General features: G+C 61.5%; 2 protein-coding genes across 6 annotated transcripts in view; both read right to left on the bottom strand.

Annotated features, from left to right (window-relative positions):
- Positions 1 to 1,482: 1,482 nt before the first annotated feature.
- Positions 1,483 to 5,975, bottom strand: LOC135578892 (uncharacterized). Of its 2 annotated transcripts, XM_065055267.1 has the most exons (12): positions 5,240 to 5,970; positions 5,024 to 5,146; positions 4,656 to 4,941; positions 4,410 to 4,570; positions 4,059 to 4,329; positions 3,819 to 3,979; positions 3,303 to 3,588; positions 3,065 to 3,225; positions 2,710 to 2,995; positions 2,470 to 2,630; positions 2,101 to 2,386; positions 1,483 to 2,015 (listed from the first exon to the last, which is right to left on the bottom strand). In XM_065055267.1, exons 2-12 carry the CDS (start codon positions 5,106 to 5,108, stop codon positions 1,862 to 1,864), a joined length of 2,298 nt encoding a protein of 765 aa, XP_064911339.1. In that variant the 5' UTR covers positions 5,109 to 5,146; positions 5,240 to 5,970; the 3' UTR covers positions 1,483 to 1,861. The 2 variants fall into 2 exon arrangements, with proteins under 2 accessions (XP_064911339.1, XP_064911338.1); XM_065055266.1 differs by having other exon boundaries at positions 2,710 to 3,225; positions 5,240 to 5,975.
- A 522-nt stretch (positions 5,976 to 6,497) lies between these two features.
- Positions 6,498 to 10,923, bottom strand: part of RECQL4 (RecQ like helicase 4) — a 16,494-nt gene continuing 12,068 nt past the window's right edge. Inside the window, exons 16-24 of one of the 4 annotated variants that reach the window (XM_065054664.1) lie at positions 9,816 to 10,093; positions 9,597 to 9,734; positions 8,064 to 8,217; positions 7,849 to 7,978; positions 7,556 to 7,728; positions 7,289 to 7,475; positions 7,057 to 7,210; positions 6,840 to 6,948; positions 6,498 to 6,736 (exon numbers count right to left, since the gene is read on the bottom strand). In XM_065054664.1, coding sequence (XP_064910736.1) covers positions 6,615 to 6,736; positions 6,840 to 6,948; positions 7,057 to 7,210; positions 7,289 to 7,475; positions 7,556 to 7,728; positions 7,849 to 7,978; positions 8,064 to 8,217; positions 9,597 to 9,734; positions 9,816 to 10,093 — 1,445 coding nt within the window. In that variant the 3' untranslated portion in view covers positions 6,498 to 6,614. The remainder of the gene's footprint in view (positions 6,737 to 6,839; positions 6,949 to 7,056; positions 7,211 to 7,288; positions 7,476 to 7,555; positions 7,729 to 7,848; positions 7,979 to 8,063; positions 8,218 to 9,596; positions 9,735 to 9,815; positions 10,094 to 10,923) is intronic. The other 3 variants (XM_065054665.1, XR_010470821.1, XR_010470822.1) reach the window with 3 other exon arrangements.

Genomic DNA, 10,923 nt, shown 5'->3' with positions numbered 1-10,923 from the left:
GGACACCATGGGAGTCTGGGGCATCTTGGGGACGTGGGACATTTTGGGGACACGGGGCTTTGCAGGGACATTGGACACCATGGGAGCATGGGGAACCCCATAGTATGGGACATTCTGGGGACACGGGACAACCCAGGGACTATGGGATGTCCTGGGGACATGGGACACCATGGGAGTACAGGGCATCTTGGGGACATGGGACATCTTGGGGACATGGGAAATGCTGGGGATAGGAGCCATCCCAGGGACAAGGGACAGTGTGGGGAGCCCTGTGGTGAGGGTGTCCTGGGGACATGGGACAACCTGGGGAGATGGGACACCATGGGAGATAGGACACCATGGGGACATGGGACAGCCAAGGGACTATGAGGTGTCCTGGGGACATGGGATACAGTGCGAGTACAGGACATCTTGGGGACATGGGACATCTTGGGAATAGGATCCATCCCAGGGACAGCATGGGATTGTGGGGACACCTGGGGACATGGGACACCATGGGAGCCCAGGGCATCTTGGGGACATAGGACATCCTGGGGACAGCATGGGATTGTGGGGACACCTGGGGACAAGGGATACCATGGGAACCCAGGGCATCCTGGGGACACAGGACATCCTGGGGACAGCATGGGGTTGTGGGGACACCTGGGGACATGGGACACCATGGGAGTTCAGGACATCTTGGGGACATAGGACATCCTGGGGACAGCATGGGATTGTAGGGACACCTGGGGACATGGGACACCATGGGAGTCCAGGACATCTTGGGGACATAGGACATCCTGGGGACAGCACGGGATTGTGGGGACACCTGGGGACAAGGGATACCATGGGAGCCCAGGGCATCTTGGGGACATGGGACATCCTGGGGACAGCACGGGATTGTGGGGACACCTGGGGACATGGGACACCATGGGAGCCCAGGGCATCTTGGGGACATAGGACATCCTGGGGACAGCACGGGATTGTGGGGACACCTGGGGACAAGGGATACCATGGGAGCCCAGGGCATCTTGGGAACACAGGACATCCTGGGGACAGCACGGGATTGTGGGGACACCTGGGGACATGGGACACCATGGGAGTCCAGGACATCTTGGGGACATAGGACATCCTGGGGACAGCATGGGATTGTAGGGACACCTGGGGACATGGGACACCATGGGAGTCCAGGACATCTTGGGGACATGGGACATCCTGGGGACAGCACGGGATTGTAGGGACACCTGGGGACATGGGACACCATGGGAGTCCAGGACATATTGGGGACATGGGACATCTTGGGGACACGGCACTTTCCAGGGACATTGGACACCGAGGGAACCCCATGGTGTGGGACACCCTAGGGGCACGTGGCATCCTGGGGACACGCGACACTCCCCCCTCACCCTCTTCCACCACCGCGGGGTCACAAGGGGGTGACATAGAGACGTGGCCGTGGCGTCACTGCGGTGGTGGTGGCGCAAGGGACAGTGCAAAGGGCAGTGGGGTCCATGGCAGCGTTTATTGGTGTCCCCTGGTGCCCCCCCATGTCCCCCGCCCTGGTGGGGTCAGATCTTCAGTCCCACCCCCCAAGGGGCAGGGGGTGGCTTTGGGACGTCCCTGGTGATGCTGGGTGGCTTTGGGACACCCTTGTGGTCCCCGCCTGGCCCCCATTAGATCCACCGAGGATGGGGGGTCTTGTCCCCTGGGGATGGGAAAACCCGTGGGGACACCCATGTCCTCGTTGGGTCTATTGTGGGGACCGCGACACTCCCAGCCCCAGAGGATGAGGAGGACACGAGTGGGGGCGACGCCGCATCCCACGGGCCACGGTGGGCGAGGAGGGGCCGGTGACAAGGCCGAGGTGACACCGGGACCGCGCTCAGAGCTCGGGGGTGACGCTGTAGACCTCGACCTCGCAGAGCGCCAGCTGCTCCTCCCGCCCGGGGACGGTGACGGTGACGTAGCGGCCGTGCAGCCCGTGGCAGCAAATGGTGCTGAGCGACCCGGGGCCGGTGTCCGTGATGGTGCCGCAGCTGCGGGGACGGACAGACGGGGCTCAGGTGACACCGGTGACACCGGTGGCGTCCCCGGCTCGGAATGTGACGTTTCGTGGCTCACATGGGGTTGTCCCTGCCGCGCTCGCCCGGCGCGTCCCCGACGTGGACCTGCGCTCCCCGCAGGCGCTGCCAGCAGCAATCCTGCCGGTTCTTCACCAGCACGGCCGCCACGGCGCGCCGCCCGCCCAGGTCCACGCTCCACCACGGCTCCCGCTCGCGCCGCGTGTGGCTGCACGAGCCGCGCTGCCAAACGCCGTCCCGCTTCCCATCCACCGCGTTGGCCGCCGCGCCGGCGCCCGTGGAGGTGGACGATTGAGTCGCCCAGCGGTCCCGCGCCACGTTGGGGGCTGCGAACACCGCGCGGGGGGTTTGGTGGATGTCGGGGTGGGTGGTGGCGCCCAGGGGGGGGTGGGTTTTGGTGGGATCTCACCTCCCGGCAGCGGCGCGCAGCCTTGCCGGAGCACCTCCACCTCGCACAGCGCCAGCGCGGCCTCCCGCTCGGGGATGAGGATGGTGACGTAGCGACCGCGAAGGCCGTGGCAGCAAATGGTGCTGGTGGAGCCGGGGCTGGTGTCCGTGATGATGCCGCAGCTGCCGGGAGAGGGAGGAGGAGGATGAGCCGGCGCAGGTCCCGGCACGAGGTGGCGGTGACGGTGACACCGGTGCTCACACGGGATTGCGTTTGCCGTGGTCGACCAAGGAGTCGCCGACGTGGACCTGGGCGCCCTTCAGCCTCTCCCAGCAGCAGTCGCGGCGGTTGGTGACAGTGACGGCGTAGACGGCGTGCCGGGCGCCCAGGTCCACGCGCCACCATGGCTCCGGCTCCTCCGTGGTGTGCGTGCAGGAGCCATGTTCCCAGTTACCATCCTGGTTCCCGTCCACGGCGTTGCCGGCGCCACTGGTGGCGTCCAGTAACGAGGACTGCGTGGCCGGCCGGCCCAGCGCCACGTTCTGGGCTGTGGGGATGGCCGTGGGGGTGACATGTCCCCGACGAGCCCTCCCCAATGTCCCCGCCGCGCACTCACCGCCGGGCAGTGCCGCGCAGCCGTGTTCCACCACCTCCACCTCGCACAGGCTCAGCCGCTCCTCCCGCCCCGGGATGGCGACGGTGACGTAGCGGCCGCGCAGCCCGTGGCAGCAAACGGTGCTGGTGGAACCGGGGCCGGTGTCTGTGATGATGCCGCAGCTGCGGGACGGTGAGCGGTGAGGGCGGACGAGCGCCGGAGCGGCCGCAGGGCACAGGGTGGGAGTTTTGGCACTCACACGGGGTTGTTGGTGCCGTGGCCGGCGAGGGAGTCGCCAACGTGGACGCGGGCGCCCTTGAGCCGGTGCCAGCAGCAATCCAGGCGGTTCCTCACCAGCACGGCCGCCACCGCGCGCCGCCAGCCCAGGTCCACCGTCCACCACGGCTCCGGCTCGCGCTCCGTTTGGGAGCAAGAGCCGCGGTGCCAGTTCCCGTCCCGGTTCCCGTCCACAGCGTTGATAGCGTCACCGGTGCCACCGGCCGTGGACGACTGAGCCGCTGGGCGCCGCAGTGCCAGGTTTTGGGCTGGGGGACGCCAGGGGATGGTGACAGCGGCTCCGGGCACTCTCAGTGACACAGAGTCACTGTCCACCCTGGCACCGCTGTGCGCGTCCCCACGAGCTTAGGGACACGTGTGACACCTCCGTCCCCAACCCCAGGACTCCCCACGCTCCACGTTTCCCCCCAGGGACTCGGGGATGTCACCGCTCACCCGTGGCCAACCGGTGCGTGCCGGGGGCTTTGCCAGGCCTTACCGCCGGGTGGGGGGACGCAGCTCTGCACCGTCACCTCCACCTCGCACAGGACGAGGAAATCCTCCCGGCCGGGGATGATGATGGAGACGTAGCGCCCGGGCAGCCCGTTGCAGCAGACGGTGCTGGCGGAACCGGGGCCGGTGTCCAAGATGACGCCGCAGCTGCCGGGAGGGAACCATCACGGCCACAGCAGAGCGGGGGGTTTGTTGGGGACGCCACGTCCCCGGGGACTCCACTCACACGGGGTTGCGTTTGCCGTGGTCGACCAAGGAGTCGCCGACGTGGACCTGGGCGCCCAGGAGACTCTCCCAGCAGCAGTCGCGGCGGTTGGTGACGGTGACGGCGTAGACGGCGTGCCGGGCACCCAGGTCCACGTACCACCATGGCTCTGGCTCCTTCTCCGTGTGGGCGCAGGAGCCATCGCTGCTCCCGTCCACGGCATTGGCGGCCGAGGTGCCGTCGTTCAGCGCCGACGACTGGGCCACGGGCCGGCCCAGTGCCACGTTGGGGGCTGGAAGAGCCGGCAGGAGCGTGGCAGGGGGTCACCGGCGCCAGTAACCACCCCCCATGGTCCCCCGGGACCCCCGTCACCTGCGGGCAGCGGGGGGCAGCCCTGCAGCACGACCTCCACCTCGCACAGCACCAGCGCGGCCGAGCGCCCGGGGAGGAGGACGGAGACGTAACGACCCGGCAAACCGGCGCAGCAAACGGTGCTGAGCGACCCGGGACCGGCGTCCGTGATGGTGCCACAACTGCGGGGACGGAGTGACGGGGCTCAGGTGACACCGGTGACACCGGTGGCGTCCCCGGCTCGGAATGCGACGTTTCGTGGCTCACATGGGGTTGTCCCTGCCGCGCTCGCCCGGCGCGTCCCCGACGTGGACCTGCGCTCCCCGCAGGCGCTGCCAGCAGCAATCCTGCCGGTTCTTCACCAGCACGGCTGCCACGGTGTGCCGCCCGCCCAGATCCACGCTCCACCACGGCTCCCGCTCGTGCTGTGTGTGGCTGCATGATCCGTGCTGCCAAACGCCGTCCCGGTTCCCGTCCACCGCGTTGGCGGCGATGCTGATGTTGCCAAAGACGGAGGACTGGCTGGCCGGCCGGCCCAGCGCCGCGTTAAATGCTGCCGAAAGCATCGAGCCCGTCACCGGGGCGTCCCGGTGAGGGTTTGTCTTGCCGGCAGCGCCGCTGGGGATGGGACTCACTGGATGGTGGGATGAGGCAGCTCTGGGTGGCCGAATCCTGTGCCAGGACCTCACTGAGCAGCAGCAGCGCCCACGGCAGGGCCATGATGCCAGGAAAAGGGGACGTGGCGCTTGGGGACAACCCTGGTTGCCGTGAGAGAGTTTTGGCACCGGCAGAGGGTCCTGGGCCGCTCTCCGGTGTATCCCGAGCCCACCGGTGGCGCTGTTGGCACTTACCACAACACACACTGGTGAGAGGAGGATGGAGGGTCTGCACCGGCGTTGTCTCCGGGAAAACGTAGAGGGATGAGGATGAGGAGGGAACCGGCTGTGCCGCGGGTTGTGCCGCAAGCTTCCCCCAGGGATGAAGGAGGAGGAGAGATGGAGGAGGCTGTGCGGCGCCGGCACCGGCTCGGCACCCAGCCCGGCCTCAGCACCCATCTCTGCTGGTTAATGTTTAAAAAGGATTTTGGCAACGCTGCCGGGGAAACGCTGCGGCGTGACCGTCCCAAACAGCGGCTGCCACCGCGCCAGGAAGGGACAGGGCGTCCCCGTGGGGAGAAACTGGGGCGTGAAGCTCTCCCGGTCAGGAACCCGTTTCCAGCCTGGCCGGGAGGGTTTTATCTGCCCAAGAGCCACTGGTAGCAAAAACCAAACTGGTTTTGGGGTGGAAAAAGGGTTTTACCGCCCCCAGGGCACCCTGAGAGGTGGGTGCTGGGGAGGAGCACCCAGTTTCGAGGAGGGGGACAGGGTGGCACAGGCAGGGGATCAGAGCTGTGGTGGCACCTGGTGGCACTGGGTGCGGTGAGGGCAGGGATGCTGGTGGCCTCCTGGTGACGGGCACGGTGATGGGACCCCCCCCGTTGCCATGGCAACAGGCATCCTACCCCCTCATTGCCATGGCAATCCTACAATCCCATCACTATGGCAACAGGCATCCCACCCCCTCGTTGCCATGGCAACGGGCATCTTATCCCCGGTCACTTTGGCAACGGGCATCCTACACCCCCATTGCCATGGCAACAGGCATCCTACCCCCTCATTGCCATGGCAATGGGCGTCTTACCCCCGTCACCATGGCGATGGGCATCCTACAATCCCATCACTATGGCAACAGGCATCCCACCCCCTCGCTGCATCCCACCCCCTCACTGCCATGGCAACGGGCATCTTACCCCGGTCACTTTGGCAACGGGCATCCTACACCCCCATTGCCATGGCAACAGGCATCCTACCCCCATCACCATGGCAATGGGCATCCTAAACCCCTGTTGCCATGGCAACAAGCATCCTACATGACCATGGTGACAACTCCCTTGTTGCCGTGGTGACAAACCCATCACCGTGGCAATGCCCTGTTACCATGGCAACAGACACCACACTACCATGGCAACTACCTCCCCACCCAGTACCACCTCCCTGATGTTACAATAGCAACAACACCCCAACATCACCATGGCAACACCTCCGGCACATGCAAAGCTTAGGCAGGAAATTGGGTAAAAAATTGGCGTTTTTTATTAATTCTTTTATAAAAACCCCCCAAAAATGGTGTCCCCAGTGGGGTGACATCCCCGTGTGGCCCCGTAGGTGCAGGTGGTGGCCCCAGGTGTCACCTGCTGGCCAGGATCTCCTCGGTGGCCAAGCGGATGAGGCGGTGGAAGTCAAAAGCGAGATGTTTCCTCCAAAAGCGGCGATCGCGGCCGTAGATGTCGGCGGGGAAACACGGGCTGCCTGCGGGGAGAGACGTCCCCCCGGTGACAAGGTGACAAACGGGGGACAGAGCGGGACGGACAGACGTCGATTTGTTACCCAAACCCCGCTCGGTTTCTCTTACCGATGCCGTGGAAGATCCTGGCGATGGCTCGGCCGGTAAACATCTCGTCGTGGCGGATTGCGAGGAAGTGGCGGACGTCGGCGCGGATTTGGTTCTCCCAGTCCTGCCGCTGCGAGGGACGCGGTGACAGGAGAATGTCACCTCCCTTCTCTTCCTCAGCCCCTCGGTTTATTGAACCCCGTGTTGGAAACACCAGGGATTTGCTGGATTTACTCACTTGAGCGGCATCAAGAGCTTCCTCCTCCTCTTCCTCCTCCTCGCCGTGCGCCGCTGGCTCCGTCTCGAAATAGCGGCTCAACAAAGCCTTCAGCCGCGAGCTCCTCTCCTCCTCCTCCTCCTCGCCGTGAGGGCCGCAGCTCTGGAAAGCCACGCTGTGCGCCGCCGTCAACCCCTCCCCACCCCAGCACCCAAACTGGGAGAACTGGGAACCGCGAGGGGGTTTTTCTCACCTCCGGAAGGCGCGGAAACAAGCGCGGAGTTGGGCGAGAGCCGCTTTTTCCCGGCCGACCACCCTGCGGTGGAGGAAATCGCAGATGGAATCGAGCTCGTGGGCGGCGAGATCGCCGTAGGCGCGGAGGTGAAAGGACAAGTTGCCGAATTCCACCAGGATCCCGTTTTTCCCCACGCCGCGGTCGCCTGGAAAGCGCTGAATTGATTCTCACCGCAACGTGGCGGCGCCGGGAGGGATTTGGTGCCCCATCCGGTGAAGCCGGTACCTCGGCGCAGCCACGGATCCCACTGCAGCTGCCGCAGGGCGCGTTTCACCAGCGCCGGCTCCCAGCCCATGGAGTCGCTCAGCGCCACCACGTCGAATTCCAACGCGTCGGCGGCACCGCGGTCCTTCCCGGCGAGACGCTCCCGCGCCAGCGCCACGGCCACGGGCGGCGAGCTGCGGGTGGAAGACGCCAAAAATCCCTTTGTTGCTGTCGTTTCAAGGCTGAATTTACCTCTGAGAGACGCTGGCAACGCCAAGCGGCTCCCGTATGGCGCTGGGGATGCCGGTTCTCACCACCGCGCCGCAGCCCGGAGCTGCCGGTGTCCCCCGTAGCAGCGCAGGTGACAGGAGGAGTAGGTGGGTGGCAGCAGCTCCAGCCAGCGGCACGGGTGCAGCTCCAGGTAGCACAGGAGGGTCTCGATCCCTACGGGGGAGAACAAGGAGCCGCCGATTAACCCATCGGCATCACCACCGATGACCCTTTGGCGTCGCCAATTCCTCCTCCTTACCTTCCTCCCGCAGATCCAGGGCCTCCACGGTTTCTTGGATGGGGATGGCTCGCTCGTGTTTATAACACACTCGCCGCTCGCTCGGCTTCGCAGCGGCGCCATCCTCCTCTTCCTCCAAAAACTCGGCAATTTCGGCGTCCTCCAACTCCCCGTCCTGCGATGGACGCGGTGTCACCGTTTCGAGGACGTTCACCATCATATTGGGCTCATCCCAACCCTTTTCCTGCCCCTTTTTGGCTAAATCCTCCCCCACAACTCACCTCCGACGTTCCCTCAAACTGATTTAATCTCCCCAACGAAGCCACCCAACAATTAAGCATTTTCCGCTGGGTTACTTAATTAACCCCTCCCTACCCTGCGATGGACGCGGTGTCACCGTTTCGAGGACGTTCACCATCATTTTGGGTTCATCCCAACCATTCTCCTGCCCCTTTTTGGCTAAATCCTCCCCCACAACTCACCTCCGACGTTCCCTCAAACTGATTTAATCTCCCCAACGAAGCCACCCAACAATTAAGCATTTTCCGCTGGGTTACTTAATTAACCCCTCCCTGCCCTGCGACGGACACGGTGTCACCGTTTCGAGGACGTTCACCATCATTTTGGGTTCATCCCAACCCTTTTCCTGCCCCTTTTTGGCTAAATCCTCCCCCACAACTCACCTCCGACGTTCCCTCAAACTGATTTAATCTCCCCAACGAAGCCACCCAACAATTAAGCATTTTCCGCCGGGTTAACTCGTTATTTAATTAACCCCTCCCTGCCCTGCGATAGATGCGGTGTCACCATTTCGAGGACGTTCACCATCATTTTGGGCTCATCCCAACCCTTTTCCTGCCCCTTTTTGGCTAAATCCTCCCCCACAACTCACCTCCGACGTTCCCTCAAACTGATTTAATCTCCCCAACGAAGCCACCCAACAATTAAGCATTTTCCGCTGGGTTACTTAATTAACCCCTCCCTACCCTGCGATGGACGCGGTGTCACCGTTTCGAGGACGTTCACCATCATTTTGGGTTCATCCCAACCATTCTCCTGCCCCTTTTTGGCTAAATCCTCCCCCACAACTCACCTCCGACGTTCCCTCAAACTGATTTAATCTCCCCAACGAAGCCACCCAACAATTAAGCATTTTCCGCCGGGTTACTTAATTAACCCCTCCCTGCCCTGCGACGGACACGGTGTCACCGTTTCGAGGACGTTCACCATCATTTTGGGTTCATCCCAACCCTTTTCCTGCCCCTTTTTGGCTAAATCCTCCCCCACAACTCACCTCCAACTTTCCCTCAAACTGATTTAATCTCCCCAATGAAGCCACCCAACAATTAAGCATTTTTTGCCAGGTTACTTAATTAACCCCTCCCTACCCTGCGATGGACGCGGTGTCACCGTCGTTTGCCGTCATTTTGGGTTCATCCCAACCCTTTTCCTGCCCCTTTTTGGCTAAATCCTCCCCCACCATGTTCCCTCCATTGATTTAACCTCCCCAACGAAAGCACTGTTAACTCGTTACTTAATTAACCCCATCCTCACCCTGACAGCATCGCGGTGTTTCCGGTGCAGCTCCAGGCACTTGCAGGGAGCGAAAACCTTCTGCACCAGCTTCTGGATGGCATAAAAATCCACCGCGTCGCCGTGAATGTGACGCCGCAGCTCGTGGAGATCCCCGCCCTGGCGAGACGACGGCGAGAATGGGAAAATAACCCCCAAATTTAAGGAAAAACCACACAATTTTGCCGAAAAACCCCTCACCTCCGGGTCTAAGAAGAGGTGGCAATGAGCCGGTTCGCCGTCGCGCCCGGCGCGGCCGATTTCCTGCACGTAGCTCTCGAAATTCTTGGGCATGTTGTAGTGGATGACGCCGCGGACGTCGGGCTTGTCCAGGCCCATGCCGAACGCCACCGTGGCCACCACCATGCGCAGCCGGCCGCTCATGAAGCTCTTCTGGACGCGCCGGCGCTCGGCGGGGGTTAAACCGGCGTGGTAAGCGTCGGCGAGGCACGGTGGCTGCGGGCGGGCGCTCGTTTTTGCTGGAAAAGGGTAAAAGAGGGGTTAAATTAGCGGTTTCTGTGGGTAAAGGGCGCATGGTGGTTAAATTGGGGATGGAAACAAGCAGCCAATGCGCCCGGGGTGGTAACGGGGCGTGAGATGCTCGTTAGGCGCCAGGAGTTCGTTAAGCACCGGTGGGTTTGGGAGGCGGGACGGGTAATGATCCCAGGTTGTAGATTTGGAGGGAGAATTAAGAATTGAGGGGAAAATTGGAGGGAGAATGAAGGGGAAAAGTGGAGAGAGAATTAAGATTTAGGGCAAAAATTAAAGGGCAAATGAAGGGAAAAGTATGAGGGGAAATTAGGAATGAAGGGAAAAAGATTGAGGGCAAATTAAGGGAAAGAAATTGAAGGAGAATTAAGAATGAAGAGAAAAATTGGAGGGTGAATTAAGGGAAAGATTGGAGGGAAAATTAAGAATTGAGGGAAAATGTGGAGGGAGAATTAAGGGAAAAATTGGAGGGAGAATTAAGAGGGAAAATTTCAAGGAAGAATTGAGAATTACAGGAAAATTTGGCAGGAGGATTAAGGTTCAAGGGAAAATTAAGAATGAAAGGAAAAATTTGAGGGTGAATTAAGAATTAAGGGAAAAATTAGAGGAGGAAATAAGAGAAAAAATAGAAGGAAAATTAAGGGAAAAATAGAGGGAAAATTAAGGGAAAATTGAGGGAAAATTAAGGGAAAATTGAGGGAAAATTAGAGGGAAAATCAGAGGGAAAAACAGAGGGAAATTAAGGGAAAAATTTGGAGAGAGAATTAAGAATTAATGGAAAACTTGGGGGGGACAGTTTGAAGGGCAAATGAATTCTCAC

The sequence above is a fragment of the Columba livia genome, chromosome 2, assembly GCF_036013475.1.
Source record: "Columba livia isolate bColLiv1 breed racing homer chromosome 2, bColLiv1.pat.W.v2, whole genome shotgun sequence".
NCBI classification, from domain to species: Eukaryota; Metazoa; Chordata; class Aves; order Columbiformes; family Columbidae; genus Columba; species Columba livia.
This window is presented reverse-complemented; position numbering and strand designations above follow the sequence as displayed.

Bases quoted from the DNA above. Each gene is read 5' to 3' on its own strand.
- LOC135578892 (XM_065055266.1), bottom strand. From the start codon at position 5,108: ATGGCCCTGCCGTGGGCGCTGCTGCTGCTCAGTGAGGTCCTGGCACAG. The intron at 4,942-5,023 runs GTGAGTCCCATC...TGCTTTCGGCAG, and splicing joins CTGCCTCATCCCACCATCCA to CATTTAACGCGGCGCTGGGC. The intron at 3,226-3,302 runs GTGAGTGCCAAA...ACCGTCCCGCAG, and splicing joins CACGGCACCAACAACCCCGT to CTGCGGCATCATCACAGACA.